The 24879-nt window shown below is 40.5% G+C and overlaps 1 protein-coding gene across 4 annotated transcripts in view; it reads right to left on the bottom strand.

Moving 5' to 3' along the window:
- NSD3 (nuclear receptor binding SET domain protein 3) overlaps nt 1-24879 on the bottom strand; it is a 101842-nt gene that overhangs the window by 55980 nt on the left and 20983 nt on the right. For all 4 annotated transcript variants that reach the window (XM_055416606.2, XM_055416607.2, XM_055416609.2 and 1 more), the window contains exons 2-4: nt 10441-11162; nt 2447-2518; nt 1827-1989 (exon numbers count right to left, since the gene is read on the bottom strand). In XM_055416606.2, coding sequence (XP_055272581.2) covers nt 1827-1989; nt 2447-2518; nt 10441-11118 — 913 coding nt within the window. In that variant the 5' untranslated portion in view covers nt 11119-11162. The remainder of the gene's footprint in view (nt 1-1826; nt 1990-2446; nt 2519-10440; nt 11163-24879) is intronic.

The raw sequence follows: 24879 nt of genomic DNA, 5'->3' as shown, positions 1-24879 counted from the left end.
CGAGATTCACAGATTATTAAAAGTGCAAGGCACTTCAGAGATTAATAGTCCAACACTCTTACTACATAAATGAAGGAACTAGGACTGTCTTCCTCGTGGGGGTTCAGTTACTTTCTCCCCTTATTATACACTAGTGGTTAAGAGTGAAGGTGATGGAGGAAGATTTCTTTTGAGACACTATTTACAGATCTGAAGCAAGATGATTAGGCCCTGTTTCACAGTGTTCATGCCACGAGAGCTGCTTAAGAATACATACAAAGGAGTTGTTTTTGTGTTGTTGTTTTTTTTTGGCTATTCAGCATGTGGACTCTTAGTTCCCTGACCAGGGATCAAACCTGCATTCCTTTGCATTGGAAGTGTAGAGTCTCAACCACTGGACAGCCAGGGAAGTCCCACAAAAGAACTGTTCAACAGTGTGCCTTGCACAAAAGTGGACATTCAACAATGTACTTTTTTTTTTTTTTTACAAAATATATAATTCTGTATGGGATACAGCCGACTAACAATGCTGCGATGGTTTCAGGTGCACAGCAAAAGGACTCAGCCATCCATATCTATGGATTCATTCTCCCCCAAACTCCCTCCCATCCAGGCTGCCATGGAACATTGAGCAGAGCTCCCTGTGCTGTACCGTAGGCAATGTTGCTTTTTTTAAACTTCTGCCCCACTGATGCTTCCAGTCTCCCCAGCCGTTAATCAGTGCACTATAATGACAAGATGACTGTCTTCTGCATCTGGCTGGATCCCTTGCTGGGTAGCACAAGAGTTGCAAACATGGCAGATCTCATCACAAATCTGACTTGTCGGACCTTTTTTCTCCTCATAACAGTGACCAGGCACCAATATAGGAAGTTTAAAATGAGAGAAAAAGATATAGGTGCAAAGTTGTCACAGGCAATAAGGGACTTGACAAGTGATTCCACAAAGCAAATATCCAGAAATAAATTCTAAAACTCCAACCTTCCTTTGGCTACTAATAAGCAAGTCCATTCCTAATCCATCTACCCTACAGATTTTGGTCAAACATCTTCTTAACATTTATTAACATTCCTAAGGTAGCATTAAGTATACTTATGTATCACACTGAATATTTACGGATGTTTCAGTAAATTTACACATTCAAAAATGGAGTGAAAAGAAAGTTTTTAATTAAAAATAAACAAAACCACAAAAAACCACAAAAATAAAATGGGAGTTAAGGAGGAAAAAAGCAAAATTTATCAGGATGAAAAGTACCTTTTTGAGTAAAAAATCAGTACCCACAGGCATCAAAAATTAAATTAAAATGTTCAAAGAAAGCTTGGCCCAAATGTCTTTAAGCTCACATAAGGCGTCTCATTACTTACAGGTCTGCTTTCTTTTGGAATTCATAGAGAGGACAGTCAGATTAAGGTTTGTTTTTAAAAAAGAAATGGGAAAGAAATTATAAAACAAACATAGGCTGTTTCAAGGGAAAACAAGGACTATGTCAGCTGTAGAGCCTCTCTGCCAGTTAAGATAACCGTTGTTATTACACTGTTCATCAGAAACTGACATTGACGTAGCTTCCTTCCCTGGGTCAGGAAGATCCCCTGAAGGAGGAAATGGCAACCCACTCCAGTATTCTTGCCTGGAGAATCCCACGGACAGAGGGGCCTGGTGGCTAAAGTCCGTGGGGTCGCAAAGAGTTGGACATGACTAAGCATGAGTGTGCACACACATACGTGTTTCTGTGGTGTCAGATTATATTATCATGTATGTACTTTAATATTCATAATAACACTTAAGAGTCACTCTTTTGCCCCAATACCCATTTTTACTTAATACCCATTCATGCCTCTTCTTACCTCTTGTGTTAATTTTGGTGTGCACCTCAAGTTGGGGGTCACTGGACACCATACAAGGCCACCAAGGATAGGTTCCCACCTTAGACCAAACAAGATCGCCGACCTGGAACTTCACACCTGCGGATGCCTCTGCTGTTGGGACAGAAGGTAACATCGGCTGAACCTGTAGGAGAAGGTCATAAAAAACTTTGTCAGTAGAGAAGAAACTTTTAAAAAGAGAAATGTACAAAATACATCAAACATGCTAACCATGGAAAATTTATCTTCACTCATACTTTTGTCTGATGCCTGCTATCCATATCTAGCAAAAGGGAAGAAGAGAGGAGGAAAATAATTAATAAGCTCCACCCCAAATATTAAAAATAGGATGGATGGTTTCTATTGCCAAATTATTGATAAGGTATCTCAAAAATTCCCAAGTATGAAAAAATGGTCATAGATTTTAAAAAGAAAGTAATTCCCTAAAATAAAAAAAAAATCTACCTCTTAAACCAGCTCCAAGATTTATTTCAGTATAATTCCTCAAGTACTAATAGGTGCTACGTGTGTTCTAATTTAATCCCTCTGCACCCACCTTCTCACACCACGTGTGGTTAGACAGTATTCACTAAGCCACTCACCGGGGGCTCCTCTTTCAGCACTGGGTCTTCTCTTGGTTTTTCTGATACAGGGTCAACCCTCTCATTTGGTCTCTAGGTGAAAAGAATAAAATGGCAGCAAACCAAAGAACAGTGACACACATACAAACAAACAAACAAAGCGAAACAGCAAAGGAAATCAAGGACATACATTAACTGAATAACGCGAGTAGTACACGTCCACAGCATGTGACACTGTGTCCACTCTACACCACACCCAACGCTCCTACTTCTTATGCTATATCTTTAAAAACTTAATTCCATTATCTGTTGATTCTCATTTTTTTAACCTATCAGAGTACAGAAAAATGGGTACGCTGAGATTGCTAGTAAGAAGTAACTTGGAATTCTAGAGAACAATTTGGCAATATGTATGAAAAGCCTTAAATTTTCAGACTCTGACCCAGCAAATCCATTTCTAAAAATGTATACTGAAAAAGCACTGATACATACTTATATACACACATACAAAGACAATCACATCGGTGATATTTTACAAGAGCAAATATTAGAATTAGTCTGGATGTCCAAAAGTACAGAGTTAACTAAATGAACTGTAATACAACTAGCTATTAGAATTTTAATATGAATTAAGTGACACAGAAAAATAACAATATAATGTTATTTGGAAACAACAAACTGCAAAGCAGTTTGTATAGTGTGATTCCAAACTTTCCAATTTTTATGTGTACAGGAAAAAAACGACTAGGAGGATACCACCAGAAGATGGACTGCATGATTTTTTAGACGTGCTTTTCTATATTTGTCAAATTGCTTATAATAAACATCACATTACTTTTCTAGTCATAAAACCCACAAATATGTTACTTAAAAGTTGATTTCTACACACCTTTGAGGAGGCAATTTGGGATCAAAACTCAAAACAAACTCTTCAGTTTAGCAATTGTATTTTAGGAACCTGTCCTACAGAAATAAACAAAGTGAGAAAATCTAAGCACAGGGATGGTGACTGCAACACAATCTCAAGTCAGTAACCCACACCTATCAACATCTTCCTACTTGTTATTTAAAAACAGCCTGTAAGGACTTCTCTGGTGGTGCAGTGGTAAGAATCCGCCTGCCAAGTGCAGGGGGCACAGGTTCGATCCCTGGTCCAGGAAAACTCCACGTGATGCGGAACAGCTAAGCCTGGGAGCCTAGAGCCCGTGCTCTGCAACAAAAGAAGCCCTCACACCGCAACTGGGGAAAGCCCGTGGGCAACCAAGACCCAGTACAGCCAAAAAAAAAATAAAATAAAAAATTATTTTTAAAAATAGCCTGGACATGCCTTGAAAAATATTTGATATATTATACAATAAATTGATGAGTAGTTATGTTTGAGGAAAGAGATTAGGAAAATGATGAGGAAAGGTAGATAACTGTATATTGCATTTTCTGTAAAAAGCAATTGCTTTTGTAATTTAAAATGTTCAAAAACTTTTCTTCCTTGTCAAAGAACAGAATTTAATTTAGATGACTTAAAAAAAAGAGAGGTCTGAGAGACCATTAATTTTAAGTGACGTTACTTAAAATTCTCCATTCAATTAATTCAAGACATTTAAGACACTGCTATAAAAACAAAGTTTTATTCAGTAAAAGAAACTGTGAAAATTGTTAGGAAATGACAAGCGAGACTCCTATGCCAGTCCCCACGTGTTGGTCGTTCACTGGACAGTGCCCACAGAGCTCCTGGCCTGTTCTAGAGGTTGGTGTGCAGTGGTGAAACATACAGATGTGACGCCTGACCTCAAAGGGCTCACAAGTGGGTAGGAGAGACAGACAAACATGAAGCACGGTTAGTCACTCAATCGTGTCTCACTCTTTACAACCCCATGGACTGTAGCCCACAGGCTCCTCTGTCCATGGGACTCTCCAGGCAAGAACACTGGAGGGGACTGCCGTTCCCTCCTCCAGGGGGTCCTCCCGACCCAGGGATGGAACCCTCATACTCTGTGTCTCCTGCGTTGCAGGCAGATTCTTTACCCGCTGAACCATTTGGGAATTCAACACAAACATATACTCATATGATGTATGAAGAGAGGTAACATTGTGTGGGCATGCAGCTATCAGGAAACGCCTCTCTGAGAAAGCATAATCTGAACCAAAAGAGGGGTTGTAGTCCAGTAAAAAAGTGGGGGAAAGAAGAGAATAGCAGCATGTGTGAAGTCTCCGAGGTTAAACAAAGGTAGGAACTTCAAAAGAGCCCTTACGGCAGCCACAACTGCCCCAAAGTGGAGAAAGGTTACAAGACAGGAGGGGAGGAGGCAACCTCACCAGGGCCTTGTGAGCCATGTTTAAGGGTTTCATCTCAAGTGCAATGAAAGCCTCAGAGGAGGATTAGGGGGAGAATTAACACGTGCCAATTTCTGTTTTAAAACGATCGTGTTAGCTGTTGTGTGGAGAATATCTTGGAAAGGAGCGAGAGGGGAGGTCGGATGTTTAATCAGGAGGCTACTGAAAATACTGGAAGCAGCCCGTGTGGAAGGCGTGGTGGCTCTTCGCGGCACTACGTGAACTCTGTCTGTGGCGGCGCAATGACTGGCTAATCCGATAGGACTCACTCACTGAGCAAGGAGAGAGAAACCTATGTTCAAGTGAGAATTCCCCCCTCCTCCCACCCCTGGTCACTGGTGTGACAAGGCAGTTTAAAAATACTGTCCACATTTGCATAGGCAGCTTCATTTCAGCCCAAAGATATAGAGTAAGCCCTGACCTCAGCTTCTCAACTCTCAAGCTACAGCAGGAGGACAGGGTCACCTGGGCAAGCATGTGTGTAGGTGGGAAAACAAGTCCTCATCCTCCCCTGCCTTCAGTCTTGGGGATGTTGGCGTGTTTGCGAGGACCTTTAACTCTGAGGCCAGACAGATAAGGAGTGACTCATCTCTGCCAAATGATGGAATCCTACTATTGTAAGAACTGGTCTGAAGCTCATAAACATTTCTCCCTTTCTGGATTAAAGACAGGATTTCCTTCAAAATCTTTATATTATTCAAATGTCTTATCTCTTCCTGATTTTCCTGGTTAGTTCCAGGTTGTTCACCTTTCCTTCAAATGAAAGTCACTCAGCCGTGTCCAACTCTTTGCGACCCCACGGTCTATACAGTCCATGGAATTCTCCAGGCCAGAATACTGGAGTGGGTAGCCTTTCTCTGCTCCAGAGGATCTTCCCAACCCAGGGTCTCCTGCATTGCAGGTGGAATCTTTACCAACTGAGCTATCAGGGAAGCCTGCCTTGCCTTCAGGCTGGCTTGAAACAAAGTTAAAATCACTTTCAAAGAACTAAGTTTTTTTTTTTTAAACAGTCATTTTAAAAGGAAAGAAATAGCAAGGGAGAAAAAGAAGCCTAAGAAGATTTATTCTAAGCTTTCAAACTATAAAAATAGAAGAAGGAAAAAAAAGTCAAATAAAGGTGCTACAATGGTAGAACGTGAATAGACACTGCAAAATGTGCTAATATGTGAGCAAAACAAAATATCTAGTAGGCATTTGGAGATCTAAGACTTGAGCTCAAAAGAAAGGTAAAGAGAGAGCACTTATTACCACAAACATTAATTCAGAAGGGGAGTATTAAGATGAAATGGTCAATGGCAGTCAAATGCTTAGGAGTCAAGAAAACTAAGGAGTCAGAAATTGCCAACAGATAAAATATTGCTGGGTATAAAATCCACTTTCCTTCGACTGTTCAAAGGACAGATAAGCTTCAAAGAGATTAAAACCAAACAGGAACTGAAGATAACTTTTTGGTACTAACAGTGCTGCTTTAGGAAGAGAAAGCATCAGAGAAAAAGATGACAGTGAGCGAACTCTTCATAGCTTTAGAGTCATCTTAATTTTAAATGAATGATTTTTATGGGTATACAATCTCTTTACATTTTTAGCTGATTTCACGTGGAAAGACCTTTTTTTTCCAGTAAAGAATCATAGGAAATTTCTTAATCTGGTAGAAAAAAATATGCTAACGGCAGCTAAAATAAAATTCTATTGCCCTAAATATTCCTTTCAAAAAAAACTGGGGGAATTCCCTGGTGGTGCAGTGATTAGGACTCGGGGCTTTCACTGCCAACACCCGGGTTCAAGCCCCGGTCAGGGAACTGATATATCCCGCAAGTCACGCAGTTCCAACCACACACACACACAAAATACCTAGTATTTTTATTAAAATCCAAGAAAGAGATTTATCAGGATGAATAATACACATCAAATCTGGCAGAGTTCCAAATCCTTAAGTTTTCAAACATTAAGTAAAATTGTATTTTCTACAGGAACCTAAACCTTATGTCATCACTGAAGGTGGAAAGAAAAATGTAAAGCCAGTAAACTGCTCGTGCATTTTTTTCTTTTACTTTCTGAATAACCTGTGAGTCCGTAATGCATATAAACAGTTTCTAAGAATTTTAAGACCTAACATTCTAAAGCTGGAGAACGAGAGATAACCTCTAACTGAGTACTAATGGGGCCAAAGAAGCTGTCTGGCTTTTTATACGTGAAAACAGCAAGCTGAGAGTTAATGGGCCTGGCCTCAGTGGATAAGCCCACCGAGGGCTGGTGGAAGACCAGTGTTTAAACAGAGCCTACGCTCACATGCCTGAGGCATTACACCTGCCAAGGAGTAAGAAGTGCAGAAACATTTCCACATGTTTCTAATTTGGTGGGAGAGAAAGCAGCTAAAGCAGCTTTACAAAATATACAAGTTCAGTAGTGATAGCAGGTCTCCTGCTGCTGAGATGTTTGGACACACATTTTCATTGTTGGAAAGATATACTTAGGTTGTTCCACAGAACAGTTGCTCTCTAGAAGGCCAGATAGCTCAGAATTGGAAGGAAATACTCATAGGTCGAATACTAAGAAAAAAGTAAAGAAAACAGGAGTGAGTGAAATCTTGTTTTATTTTAGATGAGACTTTGTTTGCTTTGTCTGTCTCAGGAAAGAACCTATGAGTGAGCTTTTAAGGAAGAAATATACATCTGTACATCTAGATATAGTTATCAATGAACCCAGCTTGAGAGGACAGTCATTTCAGGCACTAGCTCTCACTGGGCTTCCCTCAGGCATCCAGGGGAGGGGAGCTGTCCAGTGGTGTCTGCAGACACTTCCGTGGGCTTCTCTTTCCCTTCCGAGCCCTCTATAATACTGGACGCCAAGGGTGTGGACCTCCAGTGATAGCCAGGAGGCACAAGAGTATCAAAAGTTAAAGCACGTAAATCAACTGTCCTCAAGGAAGCAAAAGGAACTTTGTTCAAGTTAAGGAAATCCCTATAAAACCATACATGGTTACCAAAAAAAACAGGCTGATGTGTGCACGTCCCTGTCTGCACGGCTTAGCAGAGGCACAGCCCTAACAGCAAGCGGGGTCCTGGGACGCCAGCTTCAACATTCTACTGTCAGAGCGCAGCATCACTTTTATGGCACCTTCCATAAGCTTAGACCTGCCCCACGTGTGTGATAAAAGTCTAATTAATCCAATTTCAACTAACAAGAACTTAGCTCTTCACTACATTTCTTTTAAAGAAAATGTGGGGGATGGGGGGAGAAAAACAAGGGAGAAAAAACAACAACCCTAGATTTTCCCCCAAAGCTCAACTTTCAAGCAATGGTCTTGGTAACATATAAGGCAACCAATGCCACTTACCACATCTATATCTTCAATCAAACTGACATTCCTTTACCCCAAGAGTCTGTAAGATCCTAAATAATGAAATATTAAATTATGCCCCTACATGATTAACTAAAAAAAAGAAAATGAACTAAAACTCTTGAATCATATCTAACCATTCTAATTCTGGATATAACCATTAACTGAAGGTTTAAGTGATATAAATGGCCAGACATAGCAGACAACCAACAAAGACAGAATTGTCTTTAAAGTCTCACTGAAAAGTGACTATTAGACATATCATTGCACTGAACTGTTTCCTAGATTCCAATAAAGCAAAGAGTGGATATGAAAAATGAACAGGCTATCTTCTCTTGCCTCTAACTGCTTCCAGCCCTATTTCTATTGTGAGATATATTTTAAAGTATACGTTTTAATATTTTTATCAATGAGGCAAGAAGTCTAGCCTAATAAGTAAAATTGGATATTCTATTTGCCAGATTCTTTACAGCAAAAGAAAGCTGGGCCAGCAAGATGGTTCTTAGAACCTCAGCTAGAACCAAATTCAGGTTTTATGCATTTTCGTGATTCCCAAGGGTCACTGGGGCTTCACATGTCTTTTCACTGCAGGTCCACGAAAGAAATGCTACAGTGGATGTATTTGGAGGGGAAAAAGTTAACTTCTCTCCTTTCACTGATTCATTCACTTAATAAGCAGTGTTAAGATACTACATGAGCTAAGATCTGTGTGGGGAGGGGGAGTGCATTTAATAAATGACTTAAAAATTTTAAAGGCATTTCAGAAACCACTTAGCTTCAGAGTCATTTTACAGCTACAGAACTAAGATGGCAAAACTGCTAGCATCCACAATTTCTCTTTATCTCATCACTCAGTTTTATTTTCTTCATAGCACTTACCACTATCTGAACCTAGACACGTTTACATGCACACAGGTGCACACGTGTGTGTGTGTGCGTGTATTTTCTGGCTCCGCTTACTAGAATGTTAGCACCCCGAAAGTAGGCATCTTTGCTTTTCACTTGCTGGCCAACTTTCAATTCTTAGAAAAGTGTCTAGCACAAATTAGGTACTCAGTGGATATTTGTTAAGTGAATAAGATAAACAATTGAAAATGAGAAAAACATATTGACTTATCACACTGAGACTTGTGAGAGCCTAGAACAAGTGTGACCTTTACTCCAGTGAAAGATCATGTTGATCTGCATAAAGAAGTGGAACTCAGCTACTAAGGAAAAGATGAGCTGGTAAGATGTAAACATTTCTTTGAATACAAGATAACAAATTAACTTGCATACCAGTTAGAAAAGCATTCACTTCTTCCCAAATCTATGTCTAGGGACATCTTGAAATCATACTGTATATTAGAATATTAATGAAAAACTCTTCAAAGCTAGAATTGATTTGTTACATACCTCTTGTTATTAAGGAAATTAATACTGAAACCTGAGAGATGTTTAAAAAAAAATGAGTAGCATGCATCTTAAGTTACCACCAAAGGAGGACTTTTATAAAATGCTACCTGAAGTTTTAATGAGTATGTATGAATACTAACTCTGATTTTAATAAAGAGTTCCTTAGTTTACCTCAGGTTATTTTGCAGCAAACACACTAGTGATGAGTGTAAATCTAAGCTCTCCATCTAAGCTCTCCTGGCAAACGTTGGTCCAGGCACTTCCTTGGTGGCACAGTGGATAAGAATCTGCTTGCTAATGCAGGAGACAGGGGTTCCATCCCTGGTTGGGGAAGATCCCATACGTTGTGGAACAGCTGAGCCCATGCGTCACAGCTACTGAACCTGTACTCTAGAGCCAGGAGCCGCAACTATGGAGCTGAAGCCCCAGTGCCTAAGACCCTGTGCTCTGCAACAAGAGAAGCCACTGCAATGAGGAGCCTGCCCACTGCAACAAAGAGTAGCCCCTGCTTGCCACAACTAGAGAAAGTCCACGGGCAGCCAGGAAGACCCAGTGCAACCAGACCAAAAAAAAAAAAAAGCTGAAGTTTTGGAACAATGGAAAACCAATTTCATTAACCAGTTTCTCGCTGACTTTCCTCTTCATCTTCAGAAGCCAGTTTATTACAGCAAGATTAAGTGAGACTGCTAAACAAAGACACATCGGAGGCAAGACTTTTAGTGTCACATGTTTTTAAAATATTTCTTTACTCTGATGATGTCCATTCATTTACTCAACGAATAATTACTTACCACCTGTCATCATAACCCAAGCTCCCTGCCAGAGATCAGAAGAAAGAAGTTATCAGAAATATTTACATTTGAAGAGATAAAAACTGGAAAAAGATCTCTTGGACTGCCAGTAAATGTGAAAATATTACAAAATTTTTCAAAAAGATGTTTCAACTTACATTTTGTTCTTCTGGTTCTAATTTGGGGATTTTGTGTGACTTGCGCTCTTCAGATCTAGATGAGTCATGCTTGTTGCTCTTTTTCCTCTTTTCTTTTCTGCTTTCATGCTTTGACTTTGTGTGCTCACTTGCCTGGACTTCATTTAAAAGGTCTCCACAAAGGGAAGACTCAAACAATTCCCTGCCATTCTGGATAGTTTTGGTTATTTTTAGTTTAATTTCAGGTGAGCCAGTCTTCTTTGGAATCACAGTCTGTGGTACCGAAGGAGGAGGTGGTGGTGGCTGTGGAGGAGAAGGCTTTTCCAGAATTTCATGGGGTCGTGTGTTTGGAATTTCTGAATGGTAATAGTCAGTGGGGCTAAAGTTTCTAACTGCACCAAAGCCGTTGGCAGACCCGTTGGGATACTGGTTATACGGCTGGTATTTGGTTTGAGTTTCGTACATGCTGATGGACGGTGGGTAGCCATTCGTGAGTGGAGGAAGATCTTCTGTTGTGGGTGGGTACTGAAAGCCTTGCTGCAAGGTAGCTTCATATGGTGTCTGGCCACCATCTTCAACAATGTCACTGTTGTTATCAAAGGCATCCTCCTGGCGGATGTTGGCGGAGTCAATGAGTTGAGGTGGTTGCTGAATTGTGTTTCCCATGATCCCTTGCATGAAAGAGAAAGAGAAATCCATTGTTCTGCTCCAGCATCCTTAACTTTCCCTTTCTCTCATCGGGCCTAAAGTTTTAAAAGAGAGATCAAAAAGTGTTAGTTAATAACCTCAAAGGCTAGATGGCTAATCAATAACAAAGGATTAAAGTAAAATATTCTGAAGCCCATTTTCATATCCAGATCTGCACAAACACTGTTTTTAAAACAAGCAGCCAATGTGATTCTGACACAGAACAAACACTTTTTATCGTGAACGCTTATCTGTTTGAAACTCAATGACTGTCATAATAACTTGAGTAACAAAAATTTTGTCCTCTTCGCAAACATGCAAAATAGTTTTGCCATTCCTTTGTTTCCCAAGTTAGAGATTTTAAGTCTCAGTTAAAACCGGTAATTGCAAAATCAGCAGCGTCTTGACACATACAAATTAAGTTCCATGGGAGTTTTCCTTGGATCATTCATTCATGTTTTGTCCAGTGGTTCTGTTATTACAAAAATAATAAAATCTTATTGCAAATAATTTTAAATACAAAATTTAAAAGGCCGAATGAGTCATGGGTAACCACTGTAAATACTTCAGTGGGTATTTTTCTAGATAGATCTTTCTCTATATATTTATACAAAATGTTTAAAATAGTTTAATCTGTGACTTGTTTACTCAACTTAAAATAAATCCTAGCTATCTTTCTCATCAGCCACGTACAGATCACTCTCATACATCCTTCACTCTCTAAGTGGCTGTGGTCACACTGTAAGCAACTGTGGAATCTACCATATTTAACCCTGACAACCACTGAGTTGCTCACAACTCTTGGATATTATAAACAGGCTTACAAAAAACTTTCTTGAAACTGTATCTTTATGCATATATGTATTTCTCTAGGACAGATTTAAAATTCCAATGACACTGTAAACCTGTTCTATAGAATAGTTTATTATAGGCTGCACCGTACCAGTTTATACGCAAACTAACAGTGTGAGGGGACAGCTAGTTCCCATGCTCTCTCCAGTGTCTAGTTGCTCTTAATCAGCAACACAGACAGTAGAATCATCTTTACTTTGACAAAAGGCATGTGTCAAGACCTACACACTGATGACCCTGATTCAGTAAATCTGGGGTGAGGCCTAGGGCATGAGTATTTTTTTTCCAGTTCTATATATGTTAATTATTTTTAGTTGAAGGATAACTGCTTTACAGTATTGTGTTAGTTTCTGTCATACACCAACTTCATTCAGCCATAGGTATGTATGTGTCCCCCTCCCTACTGAACCACCCTCCCACTTCCCACCTCATCCCACCCCTCCAGGTTGTTACAGAGCCCCCGTTTGAGCTCCCTGAGTCATACAGCAAATTCCCACTGGCTATCTATTTTATATCTGGTAGTGGATACACTTCCACGCTACTCTCTCCATTCGGCTCACCCTCTCCTTGATCCCACCCCCCAGGCCCACGAGTCTGTTCTCTATGTCTGCATCTCCACTGCTGCCCTGCAGACAGGTTCATCAGCACCATCTTTCTAGATTCCATATATAAAGCAGGAGTATTTTAAGGCCACATTCCAGCTGATACTGATGCACACTGTTGGCCAGGTCACTGCTTTACTTACAGTTACTGCGCCTTCTCTAGAAGGTGTCTGGAATTGCCCACACCGTGTGACATTGTTACAATATGGATGAGCATCTGTTAGGAAATGTTCTGAGACCACTCTGCTCAGTCATAGGTTTGACAGGTCCACATCCGGAGACAGATTAATAGACTGCCCAGATATAATTTTGAAAGTCTTGTAAACACCTTTTCTAAAAAGCTCTAAGGCTGAGAGGATTTCACTACCGTGTCAAGTCTGATGAGCTAACTGTGGATGGCAGAATGCAGGGAAGCGGATTCGGAGACTAGAGCCCAGTTCAATTTCGTGATATACTGGTAATGTCCACCATCGTGGTTCTAGTAGAAAAACGATAAAGCAAGTAAGCCAAAACAATGAAGGGAAGAAGGAAATAAAAGCTGACAACATTTTCCAAGGTGTATCCAATTAAACAGCTGTTTATTCTGATGTTTGCAGGTGGAATGAATGTTAGCAGTTCTTAACTTGCAAACGAATGAATATGAGAGCTTACAGAAAATCAAATTGCCTTTACTGCTCTATACTGGAGTGAGGTGGAGGGGAGGGGTGCCGTCACAGGATGTAGAGAGCACTCCCACTTCCTTAGCATCTACTCTGGGCCAAGCACTTTTTACACATCTCACTTAATCCTCAAAACAAGTCTTCAAGGTGGAGTGATTCCTGGCTCACAGATGAAGAAAGTAAGCTGCAGAGGAGTTTTTAGGGGGCTTGCTTAAACCCCAGCGCCAAGGAGGCTGAATTAGGATTTGCATGTAGGCATCTCTGACTCTGAAGCCCAAGATTTCTGCCATTATGCCATTGCCACTTTCCTCAGGTGTTAAGTTCTGAGAGGATCTGTTTCTTTTGTTCAGGTATTAGGTTGGCCCAAAAGTTCATTTGGGGTTTTCCATTATATCGTATGGAAAAACACACACGAACCTTTGGGTCAACTCTATTCTTTCTTCCTTGGTCAATGCTGAAACAACAACTAACCATTTCATAATAACCACTGCTAATACTTAAAAGAGAGTTTATTTAGTATGTGCCAGGAGCCACTCTAAGAGCTCTACAAACAGGACACCGTTTAATGCTCCCAACAGGCAGTCTGGTCTCAGAGTCTGTGTTCCTAACCAGCATATCATACTGATCATGCTCATAAAGGTTAGAAATCATATATATATATATATACAGAGAGAGAGAGAGAGCGCTTAAGAATTGAACCTTACCCTAATCTGACCCTTGACAAAAATACGTAGCTCACAGACACGAGAAAGTATGTTCTAAATTCCGTAAACACACATGGGGCAAAGTATACAGGTACAATTCAACAGTTCTCCAAACTTCTAACCTGAAAGCAAGTTAAATACCAGCATTTGACATGATGCAATCTGTGTTTTTGGTTCTTGTAACCGTCATACACAAGATCAGCTTCCAGATAATGTCCCGTAGTCTATAGAGGTTCTCAGGCACATGCACTCAGGGACTGCAAGGAGATCCAACCAGTCCGTCCTAAAGGAAATCAGTCCTGAATATTCACTGGAAGGACTGATCCTGAAGCTGAAGCTCTAACACTGTGGCCACCTGATGTGAAGAGCCAACTCGTTAGAAAAGACCCTGATGCTGGAAAGATTGAGGGCAGGAGGAGAAGGGGACAAGAGGAGGAGATGGTTGGATGGCATCACCGACTCAATGGATGTGAGTTTGAGCAAGCTCTGGGCGATGGCAGAGGATAGAGAAGCCTGGTGTGCTGCAGTCCATGGGTTCGAAGAGAGTCCAACATGACTGAGCGACTGAACAACAATTCAGATTTCTGATACTTATGACTTAGTTCCAAACACAAACTTCTAAGAAGTCTGGCATTTTCCCTCTTCTCTTCTCTAGCCCTATAACAAAATATTTTATTTTAGTTTGAACTAACAAAAGAAATAATATTACCATATTACAATTACAGTATAAAAGTTAGAGGGCTTCCCAGGTGGCACTAGTGGTAAAGAACCCACCTGCCAATGCAGGAGACATAAGAGAGACACCTGTTCAGTCCTTGGGTTGAGAAGATCCCTTGGAGAAGGAAATGGCAACCCACCCAAGTATTCTTGCCTGAAGAATCCCATGGATAGAGGAGCCTAGTGGTCTACAGTCCAAAGGATCACAAAGAGCTGGATACCACGAAAGTGACTTAGCACACACGCACACATAAGAGTTTGCAATTACACAGTGTTTTCACATACTTTCTTATTTTGATCGGCAAATCAATCCTGTAAAGCTGACAGGGCAGGTGTTAGCTTCATTTTTCAGATAACTACATTCAATATTTGCCGAATTTCCCAAGACTACAAAGCTAATTAGCGAGTAAGCCTGAAAAAGAATCAATCTCTTAGCTTTCTAATCCTGCATCCTTTTCCACGAGATCCCATGCCAGAGACTATCAAACCACCCAGAGACAACACAAAATCATCTTGAGAGTCATATGTTCAAAGCTGAGCAGACTGTCCTTTCCTAACTCAGCTTTGCTTCCAGACTACCCTGCACTGCTCGCTGCTTCCACTGCTCTTCCAGCTCCCAGGCCAGGAGCCTCAGGTTCGTATGAGGGTGACTGATTCTTCCTTCTCAGTGAAACCATAAAACTAAACATTGGACAAGTCTAGTACCTATTCCTTTGAACTCTGATTTGTTCTTTTCCTTTCAAAAAAATTAATTTTATTTATTTTTGGCTGTGCTGGGTCTTCACGGCTACTCAGGCATTTTTTTCTAGCTGCAGAGAGTGGAGGCTACTCTCCAGCAGCCACGTATGTGCTTCTCAATGCAGTGGCTTCTCCTGTTGTTGAGCATGGGCTCTAGGGTGCGTGGACTTCAGTAGTCACCGCTGCTGGGCTCCAGAGCACAGACTCCGCAGTTGTGGTGCATTGGCTTAGCTGCTCTGGGGCATGTGTGATCGTCCCAGCCCAGGGATCAAATCCGTAGCTCCTGTACTGGCAGGCAGATTCCCTCCCGCTGAGCCACCAGGGAAGTCCCTGATTTGTTCTCCGATTTCTATACCCATGTCAGGCCAGGCCCTTGTCGGCACCTGATCCTGGAAGTACAACAACTGATTTTCTAGGTCTTTCTCACCTCTAGTTTCTTCCTGCACAGCAGCCAGGGGAGGCTTCCAAAGCCAGCCTGCACTGAGTCTGTTCCCACATTGACATTCTGAACTTCACACCACACCAAGTCTCTTCTGTGCCTTTCAAGATTTTCCACAATCTGATTTTTTTTTTACTAACGCAAATTGCAAGGGCATGAATGACCTTTTCTGAGCATCCACTGAGCCAGATTATCTATAAACTGTGGCCTAATATACTTTATTTAATCCGACGAAGCAAAGTATTATCCCCATCTTACACATGAGAAGGGATGGGGCTCAGAAAGATCATGTGACTTTCCCTTAGTCACAAAGCCAACAAAAGTTGAATAAAATGGTGAAATTTGTTATCTTTTAACTTCAATACAGTACCAAGTAATGTCAGGCGGCGCAGTGGTAAAGAACCGGCCTGCCAGTGCAGGAGATGCAGGAGACACGGGTTCCCTCCCTGGCTCGGAAGATTCCCCTGGAGGAGGAAAGGGCAACCCGCTCCAGTATCCTTGCTGGGAAATCCCCTGAACAGAGGCGCCTGGGGGCTACAGGCCACGGGCGGCAAAGAGTCGGACAGGACTGAGCGACCAAGCACGGGATGCTCTACATGGCAGCTGCCTCATAATCTCTGAACTACCCAAACTTCCCACTTTAACCTGGTATGCTCCAGACACACAGCCCAAGTGCCTGTCGGGCAGCTTCACTCATATCTCATGACGCCTTAAGATGTTTAACAGTGAACTCTCAGTTTCTGTTTTACTTAAATGTGTCCTTCCCCTAGTCCTTCCCCTGAGAAGAAAATGAAACCTCCACCTACCAGCTGCCGAAGCCAGAAGCCTGGGAATCATGACACACCCCTTTCCCTCACTCCTACTCTTGTCCAGCCGATCCATAAACTCCCAGGGCCTTACTCCCCAGGCATCTGACTCACGCTGGTCTATCTCACTCCACCTCTGGTTCCTCACCAAGGCTCTTGCACAACCGTCTCCTCGATCTCCACACAACCCACGTCCCCAGAGAATGGCCTGTCACCTTTAAAAAATGAATCCAGTCGTGTGACCACCCCTCAAAATACAGCAGGAAAGACGAACAGGGAGGACTCTCACAAACGTCACTTTGAACGACAGTGGTCAGACACGGAGATCCCACTGACACAGTACACTGTGATTTCATTTACACAGGGCTCAGAGACAGGATGAAGTCACGCCTAAGTCTATGGGGACGGCTGTCAGAATAGTAGCCGCTTCCTTGAAAATGACGCTATAGAGACTGGAAGGGGGCCACAGGGAGGATTCTGAGCCGCTGGTTATGTTGGGTTTATTCATCTAGATAGTAATGACATGATTTACTGAAATAAGCAAAAATAAGCAACAAAACCGTCAATGCCTTCCCAGTGACACTCAAGTAAAATCCGGGCTCAGCATCATGCCTGCGTGCTCAGGCCTTTTGTAAACTACCAAAGTCATCTAACAACACTCGCCAAAGAAGCATCGTACTCCGGCCACAGGGGCTTCTTATCAATTTCTCAAATGTGCTCACTTCATTTCTGTCATTGGAATTTTCGCCTGTGTTGCTCCAACTACCTGAACACTCATTATCTCTCAGAGAAGACTTCTGCAGTCCTTAGCACCCTCTCCTCACTGAGTCTGTTTTGTGTCCTTTATAAAAGTACTTACAATAACATGCCTGATACAAATATGCGTTTGCCTTTTTATGGTCTCTTTCCCTCATTTCACATAGGAACTATGGATATCTTATTCAAGGCTAGATATTCAATACTGTTCAAGTAATAAATGAATGAAAGCATCCCTGATCTCAAAGGGCTTAAAACTAGTATATCTCCACTGACCTGCAGGATTTCAGGGGATATTCGCCTATAATGTAACTCTATTCACCCACTAATCCCTGGTTTGGTAAAAAATGAGTTATGCATATTGTAAAAAAACAAACAAAAGATTGACACCCACAGTTACATGGTCAACTGATCTTCCACAAAGGTGTCAAGTAATTCGAGGAAAAGGACTTCCCTGGTGGCTCAGTGGTAAAGAATCCGCCTGCCAATGCAGAATACATGGGTTCGATCCCTGGGTCAGGAAGATCCCCTGGAGAAGGAATTGGCAACCCACTCCAGTATTCTTGCCTGGAGAATTCAATGGACAAAGGGGCCTGGAGGGTTACAGTCCATGGGGTCGCAAGAGAGTCGGACACAACATAGTGACTCAACAACAACAACAAATTCAAGGAAAAAGGACGGTATTTTCAGCAGACAAGGCTGGAAAAAAATATGACTGGATAGCTGTATGGAAAAAGCAAACCTCACCCTTACTTTACTTTATACAAAAAAATAATTAAAATTAGTTCGTAAACCTGGTACTGAAGTCAAACCATAAAACTTCTAGACTAAAAACATGGGAGAAAATACTCGATTGTGTCAGGCGAAGATTTCTTCCACAGGATGCAAATATAATGACCTATGAAAGAAAAAGATGGATTAAAATGGACTTCAAAATTAAAAACTCTTGCTCTTCAAAAGATACAGTTAAAAGGGAAAAAAGTGAATTACAGGCAGAGAGAAAGGTATCTGCAAAGTACATATCTCATAAAAAATATCCTTATACTCTTACATTCTAGGAAATGGGGAGAGACCCACTAAGGGTTTTCGAGCAAAAACGGGACAAGTGAAATGACAGTTTCAATATTCATCACTCCATAGGTGGCTTACTAATTGCAAACAGAACTGTGCACAGGACAGAGTACTTCACACAAGGAGTAGGTACGGTTTTACCAGAGGCGGGCCAGCTGGCCTCCTGGGCCTTGTGGTGTGATTCATGCACACATCATCATCCCCAAGTCCTCTTCCCAGTGCTTACACCAAACCTCAAAATGAGGAAGCAATCAGACGAGTCCAAAGTGTGAGACCTTCTCTCAGAAAACTGGCCCCGGCTCTTCAAAAAGTGAAAGTTACAAATAAAAGGTGGAAAGACCGCTCTTTACTTTAAAAGACCAGTGCAATGCTTTGATGAAATCCTAGATGTAAACATAAGCACACACAGAGAGGTAAAAACAGTGTTCAGGAGAAAATGAGAATTTAAAATGCAAACTAGGGGCTTTCCTCATGACCAAAACTCCACTCTCCCCATGCAGGGGGCCCAGGTTCCATCCCTGGGCAGAGAGCTAGATCCCACACGCTGAAACTGCAGGTCCTGCCTGCAGCAACTAGGACTCAGCACAGCCAAAGAAATAATATAATAATATTTCAAAAATAAATAAAACATGAACTATTAAACAACGGTGCTATTAATTTTCAAGGGTATGATAACACTATTCTGTTAATGTAAGAGAATGTCCTTATTTTTAGAAGAGCTATGCTTACATATTTAAAGTGTCCTGAGATCCACAACTTTCAAATGGTTTAACATTTAAACAGTACATGTATCTAGAGTAAAACAAAGAAGGCAAAAAATGTTAACAACTAATCCAGGTGTTGACTATAATAGTCTTTTAATTTTCCTAAAGATTTGAAAAATTTTAAAGTGAAATGTTGGGGGAAAAAATAAAAATAATTTAGCTAGGGAGATGGTTCAGTTCAGTTCAGTTCAGTCGCTCAGTCGTGTTCGACCCTCCTCGACCCCATGAATCACAGCACGCCAGGCCTCCCTGTCCATCACCAACTCCCGGAGATGGTAGAAATATTAAAAAGGAAAAGCAACTGCTTCTTAAGGCAGAACAGCATGCGTTAAATCTTGATAGTGTATTCTGACCAACTCAGCCAAACGGCTCACTGTATCATATTTTCTAGGAAGTCTAAGCATGAATAGAGCCACACTTTCTCATATTGCACCTCCAAATAACACAATAATCCAATCAAGAAAGCAATTTTGATAATTAAATATATATATATATTTTAAGACTATAAAATTCTTTACATAGTGATTTTTATAACTGGAGTCTGGTGGCCAGCATTCAAACAGCAGACACACTAACTGATATAAAGAATTAGGAGGCAGAGATGTGGGTTCGATCCCTGGGTTGGGAAGATCCCTCGGAGGAGGGCACGGCAACCCACTCCAGTATTCTTGCCCAGAGAATTCCATGGACAGAGGAACCTGGTGGGCTGCAGTCCATGGGTTCGCACAGTTGGACACAACTTAGTGACTAAATAACAACAACAGTGTTGCTGTAGGAATAAAGAGAATCCATGAGCAGTACTTGGGACAATGCCCAGAGTCAGAGCTCAGTATATGTTGGCTGTTACCATAATATTATCATTCAGCACAATGCTGGGCACACAGAACTTATGAAAAACCTGATCTCTGACCCAAAGGCATTTACAATCTCTTTAGTATATAAGACAAGATAGGATATTATGGTCAAGACTCATAAAATAGTAAACAATGTAAACATTAAACAGAAGGTGACTAAGCATTACATTGTATGTCATCACAATTACAACAGACATTTGTGAACAATGCTCACGTAGGCAAGGAGGCCTTTAGACCACGAAAGATGCAGGATTGGAGGTTAGGTGTTTTTCACCCACACATTTTAAAACTACTCCATAGGAGTCATAAAAAACTCTCACACCTTTGTCATTAACAAATCCGTGATAAAGAAGTTTTAAACTTTTTTTGTATTACTAAAGTAATAGTAATAGTGACTAGCATTTGAGGACCTAACTACATGTCAATACTATCTCAAATACTTCACACTTGTGTTATTATTTCACTCCCCAAAACACGTCTTTGAGGGAATACTATTATACCCCCATTTCACAAGGGAAAATGAAGGCCAGTGTGATTAAGTGACTTTCTCAGACATCCTGTAAATGGAGGAGAATCCACACAGAGGCCCTCTGCCCTACCGTCAGACTGGCTCTTGACAAGTAAACACATTGCCCACAGTCCCTAAGTCAAGTAAACAGCAACACAAACATTCACTTTACTGAATTACTTACTGAAGTAATTATTTACTGAATTATTTACTAAAATCATAATGCACACTTCCTGAGTGTCAGCTCCGCTGCCCAGAGCTAACAATTTGGTGGGAGACGTAATGGATTAGTGTTCGGCCCATTGTAATATGTAGTTCCAAGTAAATGAAACCACCACAGGCTAACAATTTAGGACAAATTCTTCCTCTGACCAATGTTTTCACACTGGTTTTTAAGATGAAAGAAATCAGTGAATGGAAAAAAAAAAAGATGAGAAGAAATCAGTGCATGAATACTTTTTCCTTGTTTTTGTTTAAGCTGTTCACAAACTTTTTTTTATAATTTTATCTATTTATTTATGGCTGTTCTGGGTCTTCGTTGATGCACGGTCTTTTCTCTAGTCACACTATGCAAGCTCTAGGCGCACAGGCTTCAGTAGTTGTGGTATGTGGGCTAAATAATTGTGGCTCCCAGGCTCTAGAGCACAGGCTTGGTAGTTGTGGCACACAGGCTTAGTCGCTCTGAGGCATGTGGGATCTTCCCGGACCAGGGATCAAATCCGTGGCAGGAGGATTCTTTACCACTGAGACATCATGGAAGCTCCATAGACATTTTGAAAGGAAAACAGTTGAAAATTATCAACTAAAGCTTTAGGCCATTCATTCTCCAGCTTATTCAGGAGAGGACTGATAACAGAAAAGTTTACTTAAGTTAATCTCATATACAAAGTTTAAAAAAAAAAAAAAAGCGTATGATGTTTCAGATGAACAGCTGAGCTACTCAAGTATTCATGACATGTTAAATGTAAAGCCTAAGTCACTATAACAAATTTTTATCCTAATGTGAACAATTTCCTTTGGTAGACTGTACATATTGCTGGATTCTACTTTACAGAATTACACACCATGCTGTATGTACTTATTTTCCTATGTTTAACATCAGCTTCTTCTCCACAAAAAAAAAAAAAAACCCTTCATATTTCATAATAGGTTAAAATTCCTCATATTGACATCATTATTCAGGATTTTTGGAATGAGAAGTAGCTCTAAAGGTGTCATATAAATAACCCATTTTTGTCTTCAGACCCTACCCCTTCAATACATTCCTAGGTTACTTAATTTGTAAATCTAACCACATCGCTTTCCTGTTTAAAAGCCGTCAATGATTTCTAGAAAAAGCCAAAGTAGTTTGGCCAACAGAGTACACAGGTCCTCCAAGCAAGGTCCCCATCCCCATCTCCAGCCTCAAGTCACTTCTGTATACTGGTAATGTCAGGTTACTTGGAATCACTGTACATTCTGCGATTTCACACCACTGTGCCTTTACTAATATCGTCTCCTATGCCTGCTATGCTGAGTCAATTCAGTCATGTCCCACTCTGTGTGACCCCATGGACAGGGGAGCCCACCCGGCTCCTCTGTCCATGGGATTCTCCAGGCAAGAATACTGGAGTGCGTTGCCATGCCCCTCTCCAGGGGATCTTCCTGATCCAGGGATCAAACAGGTATCTCGTATATCTAACCTGCATCAGCAGGTGGGTTCTTTACCACAAGCGCCACCCAGGAAGCCCAATATGCTCTTTTACTTTTTTTTTTGCTTGACTTATTTAACCATCTTTTGAACTCAGAAAGTCATTTCCTAGAAGTACTCACTTAAGTTCCATGCTAGTCTGAGTAACTTTCCTCTGTTTCCTAAGATAAATAATACCTCTTAGAATTCATCATCAAACTGTCTGTGTGATTTTCTTAAGAGCAGGAAGTAATTTTATTCATCCATATGCTCCTAGAACCCAAATCGAAGGCTATAGGAGGGGCTTCAGTGAATCTCTGAAACTAAACTGTATGATCTTAAGGGAGCTATTACATATAAATGAACTGCTTCAAAGAGTAGTTGAGGATCTTTCTATGAAGAATGCAAGATAATATAAAGGCAACTGTGGTCTCCTCAGGAATATCCTTGGCAAAATCTGACTGAGGCCCACTCTCCAAGCCACTATTGAGATTCTCCTTAGTTCTGGACTATGTTTCCGAGAGGCTTAAAGCCTCAAGACACTGACATGAAGTCATTACCACGGAGAGTCTATTAACCCAACGAAAGATATCAAAAACTCCTTTATAAGCAGATCTATTTAAAACCCCAGTGTTAACCAATTTTTACTTTCTGCCTAGAATGATGTATGTGCAGGAGAATGAGCTGTAAATGTTCCCAAAGTGCCTTGTTTTCTCTGATACAAATATATTTACAAGGACCTGGTTCAGAGGATTCTGGAGAGTGTTAGGGAGTGGGCTAGTGTGTCGAGGGGATACCGTCTGAAAATGGGGCCCCTTCTCCTGAGGACGGGAAAGGAGCTGGAGATGGCGATCTGAGCAGCGGGGTTAAGCCAAGCTCCTGGAGTGACCCTGTCCTCTTCACCCAACGCCTCTCAGACACCGGTGTTTCAAAGTCCTGTGCCTCCAAGCCTGGTCTCACTTGAGTTCCTGCCAGGCTCATGTGTGTACCACATTAGCAACCTGGTGACCTGAAGATTCTACATAATTGTTTTATGTATATATGCAAATACACAAATGCCAACACTTTAAGTAATCTGATAAACTCTTTGGAACCATGCAAAAAACAGAAATAAAACCCTAGTGTTATTAATACTGTAGATATGAAATTCAGAATGTGGAAGCTCTCTTGGTCAAACTGTCAAAGTCACAGCTAACTGAGTTAGTATGAACATGAATCCTTATTTTTGAAACCTATTCCAGTTGTTATAATCAATCTTACTAAAATACACAGTGTACTTGATATATCAACATTACAATTTTTACAGCTAAAGAAAAATTGAATATAACGTGATTCCCACAATATAGAAGAGGGTGGCCTCCCTTTACTCTAGGATAAACAAGGGATCCAGATGTTTCTTTAGTGAACTACGCAAGAAATATTTCTCAAGGTTTATGATAAATTCACAGTCTGCAATTGTTTCTATAGTAACAGTGCACGCAGGCAGTCTACAGAAGTGAACCAGCTATGCTGGTTCTTGAAAACCTGGCATTTTTACTATTTGATGACTTCTGCGGCAAACCACTATAAAAACAATACATAATGTTCAAAATTCAGAGGTCATTTGTGCTTTAAAGCAAAAAAATTGATATTAAACTTAAGTATATACACTTTGAGGTGTAACAAGAGAAAGCTATCAAATATATTCGTATACTGATTTGTAACTGAATGATCACTAGCATTTGAAAGTCAGATCCTGTATCTGAAATCAGTTGAATACATACAAGCATTACCCTCCAGAAAATGTCAACTGAGACGCATATTTAACGACAGAATATGAAGATTTCTTGATGACAGTATTAAGGGAGATTTTCATTTTATTATTTTCCCCCCAAATCTACACTAAGAAGAAAATGGTAACAGGAGTTAATTTTATTTTTTTTAAAAAGGGTCCATTATTTTTAGTACATAGTTCTGCAAAGGTAAAACCAGGGCTTCTATAAAGTAAAAACTTGAAAAACCATGCAGAATCTATATAGGAAGAATGCTAAAATCCCCTAAATGCTAGGAGACTCCTTTCTTTTTGCTTATATGTTCTATTCATATTTTAATCACTTCTATGATCAGAGTGATCCTTTGACTATAAGCTATAAATTCAGTATTACCCATTTTGGCTTTCATAATTTAAAAATTGTTTAATTGTTAGTAATGTAATGACAAAAGTGTATTGTTAATAAAAAAAGAACAGAGGTATATTATTTTGTTATAATTTTCTGTTTTAAAACTGTGAGTCATTCTTCCTTTTTGGAAATAAGAGAGAAATATTTTTAAAGAGCCCAAACACACACCTTTAAAAATCAGGAAACATAAACTGCTACTAAGTATGAACAAGATGCAAATTATGTTAAAAATTAATATTTTTCCTTCACAAGCCCTTCGACATTTTTACTTCACTGCACACACAAAAAACTGGGGGTGAAAGTTATGGAAAAAAAATATTAGCCATTTGGTTCTAAGAACTTGATCATGCCTCTTTAGTACCAAAAAGGAAATGAGCAATAATATTTACCTTTTAATCACTAAAAGTAGCTAGAATTGATAGCATCTAATCTGGCTATGCTATAGACAAAAAGCACTAACAGAATTTGGTACAGT

The sequence above is a fragment of the Moschus berezovskii genome, chromosome 26 (genome assembly GCF_049115385.1).
Source record: "Moschus berezovskii isolate FMDL1 chromosome 26, NW_MosBer_1.0, whole genome shotgun sequence".
NCBI lineage: Eukaryota > Metazoa > Chordata > Mammalia > Artiodactyla > Moschidae > Moschus > Moschus berezovskii.
Note: the sequence above shows the minus strand (reverse complement) of the source record. Positions and strands in the feature narration are given on the sequence as shown.